Source organism: Hevea brasiliensis, chromosome 9 (genome assembly GCF_030052815.1).
Source record: "Hevea brasiliensis isolate MT/VB/25A 57/8 chromosome 9, ASM3005281v1, whole genome shotgun sequence".
Lineage (NCBI taxonomy): Eukaryota > Viridiplantae > Streptophyta > Magnoliopsida > Malpighiales > Euphorbiaceae > Hevea > Hevea brasiliensis.
Window position 1 is genome coordinate 23,465,902 of NC_079501.1, and position 14,424 is coordinate 23,480,325.

Genomic DNA, 14,424 nt, shown 5'->3' on the forward strand with positions numbered 1-14,424 from the left:
CAATCAATAATTATAAAGTCTAAAAATCTGAAATACATTTTGGTAATTCTATTCAAAATATCAATTCATTAATATAAATTTTAGTGGAACCAAATATTACATTCCCATATATCAAGCTGTTATGTTTAAATTTTTGAATTTAAATTTAATAAAATTGATTGTTTAAATTTAGTAAACTTTTATGAATTATGTTAATATTTAAAAATATTTATAAATTTAAGTGAACCTTTATAGAAATTTTGTCCTTTTAAATTCATAAATTTAAACCAATGCGTTGAGATAAGATCCTTTAAACGGGTCATACTCTCTCCACAATCTCCCTCCATGGCTTCTACTTGCCACTCCCTCCTCTCATTTCCTCCGCTTTCCAAGCCACCGTCTCTTCTCACTCCCAAATTCTTCACGCAACACTCCTTTCCTCGCTCCATTTCCACCGATAGGCCCTCCAAAACCCGATCCAACAGCTCACCGTCCTCCTCCACCGCAGCAGGTGTCGAAGATGACCCCAAAAAAAACTCTCTGCCCATGTCCATCGATAATCTTCGCCGCTTCTTTGACCTCAATGTAGGCAAATGGCACGGCTCTTTCCACGTGAGTTTCATAAGCTTCAAAGTTTTCGTACTGAGGTTTTTTATGCTGTTATTGATTTCGATATTTATTTTCATTTCCATGAATTTTGATTTGGGCAGCAATTTGATGCCAATGGTAAATTGATGCAAAAAGTGAGCACAAGGCTTTCTGCGAGCTCTTATGGAGAAGATGAACTCATTAGTCTCATTCAAACGTAAGTGTAGATTATTTGACTACTCTTATTGTGTTTCATGTTGACATTGAATGTTTTATTTGTGTATGGTGCATAATCTGAAAGCAAAATTAGGGAAACTAATGGGAGGGACTTTTGAAGGAAGCAAAAGGGTATGATGAATCAAGCATCACGGCCTTCTATGATTGGCTTGTTGCACCAAATCAACTTATTGTTTGAATAAGTTTTTTCTGGTTTTCCATGGAAAGTTTATTAGTTTAACCATGATGAGAAACATGTTAACTTGTTGAGCTTTTTACCATTGCACTGCAGTTTATAATGTGAGCTTCGTAGTACACTAATAAAAGTATAAAGTTGTTATTAAGAAACCATTTATTGAGCTAATGACGCAGTTAGTATGCTCTTCCTGGAGTCATTTCTATCTTCTCATCAATTCCAGTGAAATAACTAAGTGTTGTCTTGGTGTTTTTTACTGTATGCATCTCATTGCTATTGAACCCTTTGTGCTCCTAATTTTATTGTATTTTGTAGGCTATATATAAAACAACCACCAACAAGCACTTCAATCTCTGGATATGATGAGGAGCCAGAATGGGCAGAGTACAAGATAAAGGAAACCAACATGTTCACTGTGGATAGTTATCAACAGGTGAGTTGTCTAACACTTCAAATAATTGCTGTTTATCAATTATCTATTCCTTAAGTAAGTATCAATTATCTATTCCTTAAGTAAGGAAACAGCTTATACCTTAGTTTTCTTGTTTTATATTGAATATCCATAATGATTAGTTGGCAGCTTGGCTTTTTCCCCAATGAGAGGGCTTTTGCCCTAAGATACCAAACAGCTGGCATGTTAGAAACTGTGTTAAGGCAAGGAGTACTGGGGGAAGATGACACTGGAGAAGAATCACCTAGGTGAGTGCTTTTTTCCTCAACTGGCATTCTAATTGTGTAAAAGACGGTAATTTAGTTTTGGCAGCAGTGGGCAGAACTAAATCGACATTTATTAAATAATTTAAAAACTATGTAACTACTCTCTATTATTTATGAAATATATAACTTAGTACTTATAACTCTTGAATTTTTCTATTGTACTGTGAATATACAAATCATGGTTAGCAAAGCTTTACTTAAATTTTTCCTGTGATTACTTGTTTATTACATCTTTTTACCATGTAGAAATCTTAAGCTTCCTTCTCGGCTGCCTTCTATTGTATGTGAGAACTGCCTATATTCTCGAGAGAAAGATAGGCGAGCAAGAGCTTTTCATATCATGGATCCAAAAGGCATTTTAGAAATGCTTCTTATCTTCCTTGAGGATAGAGGTGATGGAATCCTATCTCGTCCTACGCTTGACAGTAATACTGTAAGTTCTTTACTGGTTGTAATTTGTGGATGATTTAAGATGCTGAGGGGAATTGTATTTTGATTAATAACTGAATTGTTTTGAAATGGCAGTATTAAATTTCTAAGTTTATGGTTAATATGATGACAAGGTTTCTTGTTTATTGATTGCAGGATGGTACAAATAGGATTATACCATTTCTTGGTTGGTGGAAAGGCCATTCTGTAACAAAACGTAGTGGCGTTTATGGATCAACACTTGCTGAAGCTGATACAATAGCTTTGCTTGAGATGGATGATAAGGGTCAGCTGATCCAGGTACTGTTGCTTCAGTTGCTTTATTGGGAAAGGAACATGAGAAGGAAACAGACTGGTACTGAAGATTTCAAGAGAATATGTCGCGTTGTAATGTGACTGATGTCATTGAAACCTAAGCAAGAAACTTGTGTACATATTGATGCTAGCAAGGGTGATGAAATATATTCCTATTAACCAAAAATCATATCCATGATGCACATACAAAGTGGATTGTGTTATTCAATTAATTGATTTACATGCCTTTGATATTATGGCTCATTTATGGGTGGAATCTGATTCTCTTTCTTATGAACAACAACTTTCAGGATATTACTTCAACATCTGATCGACTTGGTGTTACAACTAATGTGCATTGGACGGGCAACACAGCAGACAACTTGGTTACATTTGATGGAGGATATCAGATTACATTATTACCGGGAGGCATGTACATGGGATGTCCTTCTGACATCGCAAAGAGTGTTGCAGAATCAAAGTCATTTCATTTAGAGTTTTGTTGGCTGGAGTCTCCCGGCAAGAGACAAAGATTGGTTAGAACTTACGATGTAGAAGGCTTGGCTGTCTCATCAACTTATTTTTCTGAAATTAAATTGTGAATTTCCTTATTCTGCTTCATCATCAAATTACTCTTTAGGTTTAATATAGAAATTCATTTTTATGTGACAAAATGCTGTGCTAAATTACTTGCAGCTGCATGGTCACTTTATGACTTTCTTTAAATACAGAGTAGGGTAAAGAAAAGCCAAAGGTCTATTGTTGCAAGTGAATTGAGGCATATATACTGTTAGTTGTATTGGCATATTTCCTAGAAAATATAACCCAAGCCATTTCCGGTCAACCAGTCGATGGGAACATATTTTTGAAACTATTTTGAGTGAATTCAAGGTTGAAAATCATGCCCATAATGATTTTAGATAGAGTCTAATATACAAGTATTATATAAACTCTAAACCCTGTACAATCTGGGCCTTTAACCTTCCTACTAATTTGAAAGCTCAAGTCCAATTAATTGGAGCAAAATAGATGATATCTTATAATAGAAATTTGCTAATATCAATATTTATAATATTTTGATTCATTTAAATTATAATTTTCAATTTTATTTTTACATTATAAAACTTCTAAATGTAATCCTAAATTCGACTTCATCAAACTTTATTAAAATAAATTTAAATAATTTCTAGATAAATTTCGACAAAATATATATTTTTTTAAATTGTAAATATTTTATATATTAAAATTTAACTTTTTATACAAATATAATAAAATAGATAATAAAATAAATATGATACTAATCTTAATATTTATAATATTTATAATATTTTATTAATTTTTAAGTTTTAATTGTTAATTTTATTTTATTTTATTTTATTTTATTTAAAAATAATGTCAATTTTATGTTTTAGCAATTATATATGTTGTAAGTTAAATTTTCTAAACTTTTATTTTTTGAAGCAATTTAATTTTCTAAACTTAAATTCAGCCAAAAAACGTAAACCTAAACCTAAGTCTTCATCCTATCGTTAGCACCATCTCACGCTTTCCCGCTATTCACTCTCAGACTCTCTCGATTCACTCAGTAAGCTCATTGCCATCCGTTCCTCCATCCAATCCTTCCGCCGTCCCTCAGTCTCGCCTCTGCACAGAACCAATCGGCTCCGCCTCTCAATCTCTTCACTGCAAAGAAGAATCCCCCGCTCCTCAATCTCGCCGCAGCACAGAGGCAAAGCGTCGCCTGCCCCTCAACCTCGCTGCTGCACCCGCTGCCGCTCATCCTTCCTGCATCACATAAGCAATCCATCGCAGGTGAGTAGGTTTTGGGTTCAGTTTTATTTAAAGAATAAAAAAGGCTGGGTTTGTATATATATATATATATAACCATGCGTACAATTGAACCAGTTGTTTGTGTTTAGATTTTTTTTCTAATATATATTTAGGTTTTGGGTTCACAGCTCTCTGTTGTTCATAACTTGCAGTTGTTAATTCCTCTTGTATATTAGATTGTAGTTTGTCAAGCGATGGATTGCTTGTAGTTTTGTTTCTTTTAAATTAAGCCGGGGATCTATCTTTTCAATAGCTGGAATTATGAGTTGTGTTTGTCAAGCGAAGTTTGATCTTGACTTGCCGTGCAATTTACCATTTTCTTATAGTGGCATAAATCAGTTTTGTTTAGCATATAATTATATAATATTCTATTCAATTCTTGAGCAAATGCCAACTTAGAATTAGTTATAGAGAAGCATCTCTTCGCTTTTTGATTTGAATAGAGATTCCTATGTATGGTTCGTGTTGTGGTAAAACAGTTCTTGTTTAAATTCTTCTTTCTTTCTTTTTCTTTCTTTTTTTTTTTTTTAACTTATGAGTAATAATTAAAAAAAGTTGCAAACAACAGCAGGATCAGAAATTAGACATGGATGGTGGAATTTTTATTTTAGAGTTTCCTCAATACTTTGTTTTGTTATTTTGTATGTAAATTACAACAAAAAAAATCAGATTTGGGCAGGTTTGGGTAGTATGAGGGTAGTACTACCGTTAGTAAAATATATATTCTAATCGGGTTTGGACGGATTTAGGTAGTAGATATAGTGGTTCAGGCTTGGATAGTTTTAAATTCGCGGGTACCTTATCTATTGCCAACCGTATTTGTAATGCAAATGGGTCTTGAATTAAGTGGGCCAGTAGTTGAACAAAGCTAAGCCCTAAGCCCATTGGTTTTAGGGTTTTAAGTCTTTTGGGTATGGCAAAGCAAAAATCTTGAAATAGCCTGTGCGAAATCCAGGATTTCAGCTGTTCACTTGGGTTTTTGTTATCATTTGGGTACAATTCTCAATTGTTGTGGTTTCTAAACTGAACAGATTGAAGAATGAGGAAGCTAAAGTTTCATGAGCAAAAGCTACTGAAGAAGGTAAATTTCTTGCAATGGAAGAGGGAGGGCGACCACCGAGAAGCCAATGTCATGCATCGTTACCACATAGTCGGGCGGGATGATTACAAGAAGTAATTTTCATGTTGGCTCTTGAATTAGGTTTGTCGTTTTAGATTTTTTTTTTCTAATTTTGTAATGCGTTTGGAAAATGGGAAAGCAGGTATTCGAGTTTGTGCCGGATGGTGCAGAAGTTGGTCAGCATATTGAAGCAGATGGATCCTAAAGACCCTTTTCGAGTTGAAATGACTGATATGCTTTTGGAGAAACTGTAAGTTATTTTTCCATGTTAAATAATTATATGATGGGTCATTGTTAATTATTGCTATTTGTTTGATGGAGGTTGGTTGCGTCAGGTTGTTTATAAACTTTATTTGGTCATTTATGAGTTGATAAATTGTGTATAAAAGCAGATTTTGTTGGCATCTTTGTGCGCATTACTTAAGATATGCATTTTTTATGCAGTCTTTCTTTTTTCTTTTTCATATTATTTTGTTTAGTGTAGCTGGTTGGCCTAGTTGTAAATGCTTTATTGTGGATTTTCTAATATTTTACTAGGAATATGTCCTGCAATTTGGGTTTGCAAAAAGTGGTTTCATTTAGATATGCCTTCTCTGTCTCTATGCAAATAGTTATTAATGTGTATGATCAAGTTATTTGACATTTCTGTTGCTTTGCAAATGGCAGCTATAACATGGGAGTGATACCAACCAGGAAAAGCCTGGCTTTGTGTGATCGTTTGTCAGTGTCATCATTCTGCAGGTACACAAATGCCTTGCTTTCTCTCTTTTCCTCTCTCTGTCTCACACACACGCAGACAATTGTGTGCACAAAGCATTGCACTGAAAAGAAAATAGTTGCACTATTTAATAGTGATGGTGTAAAATAAAATCACAACCTCTATAAGGACTTGAAGCAAGGGTCTTTGTAACTTCAAAATACCTGAAATACTGAAGGTTGAAGATGAACCTCTATTCAATCTGTAACTCTGCTTATTTGCCAAATCTCTTGCTCTTCTATTTTGGTCTGCTGCATTTCTTTGTTTCTAATTGTTATTTCTTTGATTGCAGACGAAGGCTTTCAACTGTTTTAATGCGATTGAAGTTTGCTGAGCATTTGAAAGAAGCCGTCACATACATTGAGCAGGGTCACATTCGAGTTGGTCCGGAGACAGTTACTGACCCAGCATTCTTGGTTACAAGGAATATGGAAGATTTCATCACTTGGGTAGATACGTCCAAGATAAAGAGAAAGGTGCTGGAGTACAATGAGAAGTTGGATGATTATGATGCAATGAACTAAAAAGACTCCTCTTGGATGATTATGATGACTTGCAGCAACAAGTGCTGTAAATTTTGTGATCTCGTGGACAGATCTATATTCTTCTTTCAAAATTTATTGTGTTTCCCAATTTCTTATTACCATGTAAAAGATTGCTTTAGTTGATATAGTTTGGAATTGTTATTGACGACTGATCTTATCATTTTAATTGCTTGAGCATTACTTTCTTGAGCAGAAGATAGATAAACGAAGAAAAATAGAAACCATTATGGCATTGTATGACAGATTAAAACATAGAAGCCATCGTGGCATTGTATGACAGATTAAACATGCTAAAAAAATTATTGTTGCTGCTTGTAAACTCGAAATTGATCAATTTCTTGAGCAGGTTGCTGCTTGTTATCTTGACATTGATCAAATTCTTGTCCAGGTTATGCTTCTGCATTTTTCCTGACGTCAAGCACTCAATTGCTCTAATATTCTTCCAAGTTACAGGATGGGATGTTCATAAAAGCCCAATCTTTATGAGAGGAGGATGGAAAGAAGTGCTTCGAAGTCCTACGTTTCTGTCGTTATGGAAGCTAGGAACTTTTTATTGCCTGTTAAATAAGCACTTTGGTTTGTTGATGCTAAGGAAAAAAATTTTCCCCTATTTATTTTATTTTACTTTATTTTTCCCGATAATTCTTATGTAGTTAAACAATTAATAAGTACTAAAAAAAACATTAATTTTATTGTCTATAAAAGTAATATCCAATAGCAACATGAATACTTGCCATTAAAAGTAAATGAAAAAGATATGACAATAAATATTATTATTATTATTAAAATTTTTTAGCAATAATTTGTTGCTATCAATAACTATTTTTTTATAATAATCACAATTTTATTATAAAATACTTATAATTTTATAGCAACAACACATTCATATATTATTGAACCACTGAAAAATTATAAATCATTAGCAAAATATGTGTGTTGTTTTAGCTTTGATTAGAATTTGAATTTATAACCTCAAGACTATTTTAATATTTAATTCAAGATGATAAAAGAAATAAAATATAATGAATATTTGTGACAAATTACCAAGCTAACTTTTCAATTAACAAGATGCTATAAATTCTACCAACTCATTCAAGGAATTATAAGAAAAACCACCTTTCTTCATGCTAAGTTGAGCTATCTCCTTCAGGTCCATTGCCCTTTGTCTCATCTCCACCCCTTCCTTGCCAACCAGTAAGCTTCGAACAGCTCTTTCTATCTCTCCTTTCTCCAACTTGTTCTCCAATTCCAAGCCTACCCTCCATAAATGACTTGCATATCTTGTAATAACTCTTTGATCTCCGAAATATGGTCTGCATATCATTGGAGACCCTTCACATATACTCTCCGGAGTTGAATTCCACCCGCAATGGCTCCAAAACCCACCTACTGCAGCATGTGCTAAAACTTCCTCCTGTGGCGCCCATTTTACAATGCAACCTCTTTCTCCAATAGCTTCTTTGAAGCCTTCATGCAATAGTTCAATCCAGTTTGAACCTCGAATTGACCCAGGCCTAACAAACCACAAGAATGGCTGCTTGCTGTTGGCTAGGCCCCAGGCCATTTCAGCTAGCTCATTCGCATCGATGATAGCGATGCATCCCAAGGTTATGTAGATAACTGCATTCTCAGATTGTCTGTCAAGCCATCGTATGCAGCTAGTTTCTTCTTCTTGTAAGCTGGTAGAAGAGGCTGGAACAATCTTGTGCATAGGGCCTATTGGGAAGAGTGGAATTTGGCATTGCTTTTGAATCTGTGCTAGCGATGATCGCTCTAGGCAATCCATGGTAATCCATATGATGGCTGAAGATGATCCTGTATCGCGTACGGTTACCATAAACCATAGCAAGGCATCTAAATTGAAGCTGTGAGCTGGAAGATCGTTGAATCTGAAGGGATGAAGGCCAGGTGCAAGGTCCAATAATGCAGAATCTGGTAAAGATCATAAATGGTAAATATAATCTACAAGATAGCATTCAGTTGTTGCATCTAACAGAAATAAGAAATTTCCTACTCGAAATGAATTTGTATTTCACTCTTGCTATTTTATTAACAATCTCACACCTAGCTAGTTTATTACGTACGTTTATACCTTGCACAGGAAGATAGCCTTCCTTTCGGAGACTAGGGAATGCATAGTGTGTTAGTAGATTAGCAGCGCAGCTAGCGCGTAAAACGACGCTTGGAAGCTTCAGAGATTGAGTTACTGCTGCTACAGAATACATTAATCCATCATAGATTATGCATGGGAGCTCATCATCTTGGCCCTACTTCTGAATCATCTGAATCAATGATTCCCGGAGTGAAGCTTCACAGTTAGCATTTAGAATTGAGAGAGTCTACGAAGTTATCACGGAATGGAGTGAAGCTAGAAATGCCATCTGATATTGGATGGAAGGTGAAGTTAGGGTGATTGGATGAGTTGGGAGAATTAAAATGGGCATGAGCAATCGCGATGGAGAAACCCTTGGACTGAAGAATGGCTCCTAGCTTAAACATTGGATTTAAGTGGCCTTGGAATGAAAATGGAACCAGCACCAATTGCCTGAGAAATCTCCATTCTTGCATTTCCATCTTTTCTGACTTGCACAAGGTACAAAATGAAGGCTTGACGTTTATATGAAAAATAAGAATTCGAAATCAGCTCCTACAAGTTCATTTTCACACGCAAGCATAACTTGAAGTCATTGTTAATAAACTTGTGATTAACTTTGGACATCTAGTACAGCTGCATATCAGGAAAACAAAACATGTAAGAAGATGATCACTCTGTTTGACCGTCTACTTAAATAATAATTGATGATGCTTCATAGCATATAAAAGAATGAGAATATAAAGCAGATGGAAGGTCATTTCATTTTAAATTATCATTGTTATAGTCGTCTCCCATATGTTCTTGGCAGTTGAGTTGCGGAGCCGTGCAAAATTTTTCTCCCGTGTGTGCATTATTTTATTTTATTTTATTTTTTTTATAAATCTCCCGAAACTATCTCAATAGGTATGGATATTAACCATTTGCCAAGGAGAGTATTCTTTGAAGGAAAATAATTTCATAACCAAGGAGCAAAATGTGTTCGACACATATTAGATTGTGTCGCATAAGCTATCATTGATACCTGGATCTGATGTTGGGAACCTCTAAAAATTTGCCAAGGAGTTCAATAATCTTGTGAAGAATGAATCCCTGTGAAATATCAACACGTTGACTCCTTTCAAGAGATTCAACTCTGCCCACTTCTATTGGTTAATCAGTATACAAATTGTAGTTAGACATCCCCGCACAGACAAGAAGAAACTAGAATCTTCTTAATCAATCATCTTGAACGGCAATTCAAAGTATTCGGCTGCATTTTCACCAGCTTGCAGGTTGCAAAGCCATCAGTAAGTTTAACGACCGAGACCGCCTCGATGAACTCTGCGCACAAAGTAAACTAATCAGTATACAGATCTCTAACATGATAGATTGGGAGCAAGCACTCGAAACAAGTTGTGTCACCCAAGACCCAAGATCAAATGTAGATAAATCACCCTTACATGTCTTACAACAACGCCGTCTCCACCTAGAGCATATCTGAGAGCCAGGTATTCATGTCTCTGGGCCGAGATCTGTTGCCGGCCCCTTTGACTGCCTGAGACACTTTGTACTGCCTTCTAACAAATTCCAGGTATGATGCTCCCTTCTCCCAATCAGAATAACTAAGTAATTGAATATACTGAGTGTGCGAAGCATCCCATTTTTTTTTCAAAAGGTTCTGGTGCTGACTTGCTTCCGCTGACAACTTAACTCAAAGATCCAGATGTATTTGAGTTGTTTTCATCCTTCAGCTGTGCTGCAGAAGCAGATTTTCCAATACCCAGCTCTCTGTCTACTGCATCAGGTTTTGGAGGAGTGCATGCCTGAGATATGATTCTCAGGCAAGGGACAATTATATGCTCAGCTATTCCAGGAACCCAATTTAATGGACGAGAATAACAGCTGGAAAACAACACGTAATTTGATTCCCAGAACTCATCGGCCAAGGAACACACTTCCGAAAGCAGAAAAAGCCCCTCACGAGTGGCAAGGGCAATGTCCATGAAGCGATGATGTTCAATTGCATTATCCGAATTAATGTTTCTGGTGCAAGTAACTCATCAAAACCCGACGAAGAACCTGCAAAGTCTGAACACTTTTGCTGGAAGAATCAAAAGCAGCTTTGCACTTTTCACCATGCCTGACACACAAGCAATCGTTCGGTTTAATTATCCAGGCAGAGAGACCATCGTCTTGCTGGTCAGAATTTCGTTCTCACCAATGCTCGACACAAGCCTTTTAAAGCCCAAAAGTTGTTGGTATCTCCTATAAGCATTTTCTGATTCTGATTCAATGGCAGCCAAATCCCTCTTCATATAATCATCATTCTCCGTGTTATTAAATGTTAAACTAGCTGGTGTAATTTCCAGCACACTTCACTATGATGCGGTTGTCAGTAAACTTAGTCTCAGACTTCAACCCTTCTAGCTTCAATTTACCATAAGATACCTCAGGAGAGCTGCAGGCAACACAGGGCTCACTCTCAAGATAGCATTATCAGGGACTTTCCCCCGTAACCAAATGACCAGTTCGGTGAATTCAACATTCTGACCATACATTCGCAGCTTTCAACTTTCACTTCTAGAATTGTAAATTTTTTTTTTTTTGAAGTTTTTCAATTCAATATCTATAAATTATTTTCATTGGCTGAATCGAAAATTTTTATTTCCTTAGTCAATAATATTTGCTCCCTTATTATATTCATTAATGCCTAGATTCAGTCTGTGGTGGACTCAAGACAATGAATGATTTAAAACTATTGCATGACCATATATGTATAATCAGTTTTTATCAATTACAAATGATGAAAACATAAGCAAGATAAATCACAAACATCATGAAGTAATATTTTTATCAATGGAAAAAACTTAAACAGACTTAATTCATTATGACTTAAGATATAAATATGTGAGTTTCATCTTTTTTTTATGTGAGTTTCAATATATATATTGTATCTTAAATCTATAATGGGTCGAGTCTAAGTAAAAAAATTTTCTTATATCAATGATATTCACAACCAAAGTATTTAATATTATATTGTCATCATATTAATTCTAATTAAGCTGCATATTAGCAACATTTATTATTCTTTAAACAATCAATAATTAACAAGGCATCCTTTATCAATTATTATTACAATAATGGGATGAAATTATTAAAGATTTAAAAAGTGCAAGTCCAATACTTGCGAGTTAATAATTTTGAGCCTAGTAATTAAAGCCTGAAAATTATTTGGATCAATTAAGGTGAATGAAATTAATAAATTTTAAATGAGTTGAAATTATCTGAAATACTAGCGAATCACAATACCCTTAGTCTTGATTTAATAATTATAACAAAATTCTTTTGCCATTGAAGATATGTGAGTGCATGATAGTCAATTAGACATGTTTAGTTGGTTATGCCAACAAATTTCATTTTATTTTGTAAATAATCCATTTCTTTTCCTAAATTTATTCTTATAAAATATCCATTTTCCTAAAAATATGTCACGACCCAACCTATGGGCCGGACCGGCACTAGGACCTGGGCCAGCCTAAAGCCCCCGAGGCCCGTAGTAAGCCTTAACTGTTCATTTACCCAATTCTAAGGCCCATTGGGCCCAAATTCAAGAAAACAAACGGACAGAGTCCGGCCATAAAATGGACTTTCCAACGGGGAGTTTTCGACTCACCCGACCTGTAAACACAATATATAGTCAATTGGGGAGCTCAGCTCACCCTCCACATACTCATCAACACAAAATAAATGGGAGCTCAGCTCCCTCATCCAATCCATCAAACATGCATAGCACATTTAAGTTTACAGGTCCAAAAATAATAATTTAGTTTACAGACCCAAATCAAATAAACATTTCTAACACATGCGGAAATTCTAAGATTTAACAAGTTTATACAAACAGTAGTAATCGACCTGCGAGGGAGAAAGCAGGTTAACCTCAAAAAAATATCCTCCTGTGGCCTGTAAAAATTTTTGAACAGGAGTGAGCGTTCGACTCAGAGAGTAAAATATCAATTTTAACCATAATCTCTATAACTATCTGTAACTAATGCACCCTGTAGCGTGAAATGCAACATCAACATCATATTCACATCATAGCATCAAAAAGGTAATTTGGAGCACTCACGCACCCTGTAGCATCAATCATAATATATTGGGAGCTGATCCCCTATACAGCTCTCTTAGATCCAACCTGGTGCCAGCGAAGAACTCAAGCCGGACTTTCGCTTAATAAACCAAATCGAGGGTCCCAGCGAAGAACTCAAGCCGTGACTACCCCTCGAAGGAACGGGTCCCAGCGAAGAACTCAAGCCGTGACTACCCCGTCCTATCCATAGTCCACACCACATCACACGCACGCCAACGCACGCACATTGCTCCAAATTACCACAACAACACTCATGGCACATTAACAGTTATGAATGCAACATAAATCGTGCCTAGAGTTTAACTACATAAATATATGCATATAAGTGATGCATGGGCATGCTGAACATATAATAATATCGAAATTATAATTAAAATTAATATTTTACTCACGGACTTGGACGACAATCACCGTGGCGGTGGGCGGAGGAAGAAAGGTCATCGCTCACCTGACAATTACATTACATTTATTTAACACAAATGACTCAATACAAATAAAGAAAAGACCAAATACGTCCTAAGTCATGCCGAAAATCCGGCAGAGTCTCCCCTATACCTAGGACCTACCCAACCTGCAAAAGGGCTCAAAACACACTTCTATATCCACAATCCATATATCCACAACTCAATCACATCACACAGCCCATCCTGGGCCCATCAAATCAATCATTCATCACAATATGGAAAAATTTCAATTTAGTCCTTATAATTGATCATTTTTGCAAAAATTGCCCAAACAAGCTCTAAAAATTATAAAACTTTGCCCCATGTCCTTAGCAATATTACTAAGCTATTGCAAAAAGAATCGTAATTTTCTAAGCTACCACGAATATTTTATGAATTTTTAATCCTATTTAAGCACTAGAAAATTACGAAAAAGCAAGGTTCGGGTTTACCTTTGCCGATTCCGACTTCGGGAACACGCTCGGGATGCCTGACAATGGTGGGGTAGCCAAAACCTCGATCCAATTCGGAGACTTTTCCTAGTGGTGCATTCGCCGGAAATTCACGATCCGGACAACCGCCTGAATTCCGCGAATTGAGGATACCTACACGAACCCCAATAATAATATATAAAAAATCAGGGGTGTTACATTCTTCCCCCCTTACAGAAAATTCGTCCTCGAATTTTTACACAAGGCAGAATAAAGCACATGATTATACATTGAACAAATAAGGGTACTTGCTACGCATGTCCCGTTCTGACTTCCAGGTGCACTCTTCCACCGACTGACTCCTCCACAAAACCTTAACCATAGGGATCTGTTTTGATCTCAGCTGTCTCACTTGGTAGTCCACTATGGCTACAGGCTGCTCCTCAAATGTCAAATTTTCTTTTAGCTCTATCACATCCGGCTGCAGTACATGAGAAGGATCGGGAATGTATTTCCTGAGCATGGAGATGTGAGAGAGGTTGGGTGGTAGCTCCAACCGGTAGGCAACTGCTCCAACTCTATCCGTAACCTCAAAATGTCCGATATACTGAGGTGCCAACTTGCCCTTCTTTCCGAATCTCATGACTCCCTTCATTGG

The 14,424-nt window shown here is 36.1% G+C and overlaps 2 protein-coding genes and 1 pseudogene across 2 annotated transcripts; 2 read left to right on the plus strand and 1 right to left on the minus strand.

The window, feature by feature from the left end:
• Positions 1-272: 272 nt before the first annotated feature.
• Positions 273-3,187, plus strand: LOC110663665 (uncharacterized). The gene is made up of 7 exons (XM_021823056.2): positions 273-591; positions 690-784; positions 1,295-1,412; positions 1,560-1,678; positions 1,943-2,129; positions 2,282-2,425; positions 2,731-3,187. Exons 1-7 carry the CDS (start codon positions 325-327, stop codon positions 3,019-3,021), a joined length of 1,221 nt encoding a protein of 406 aa, XP_021678748.2. The 5' UTR covers positions 273-324; the 3' UTR covers positions 3,022-3,187.
• Positions 3,188-3,867: 680 nt separating this feature from the next.
• LOC110663683 (uncharacterized) lies at positions 3,868-6,816 on the plus strand. Its single transcript, XM_021823073.2, has 5 exons — positions 3,868-4,231; positions 5,281-5,422; positions 5,512-5,619; positions 6,036-6,110; positions 6,419-6,816. The coding sequence occupies exons 2-5, from the start codon at positions 5,289-5,291 to the stop codon at positions 6,648-6,650; spliced, it is 549 nt and encodes a 182-aa protein (XP_021678765.2). The 5' UTR covers positions 3,868-4,231; positions 5,281-5,288; the 3' UTR covers positions 6,651-6,816.
• Positions 6,817-7,648: 832 nt separating this feature from the next.
• Positions 7,649-9,618, minus strand: LOC110664058 (UDP-glucose iridoid glucosyltransferase-like; annotated as a pseudogene).
• Positions 9,619-14,424: the final 4,806 nt, after the last annotated feature.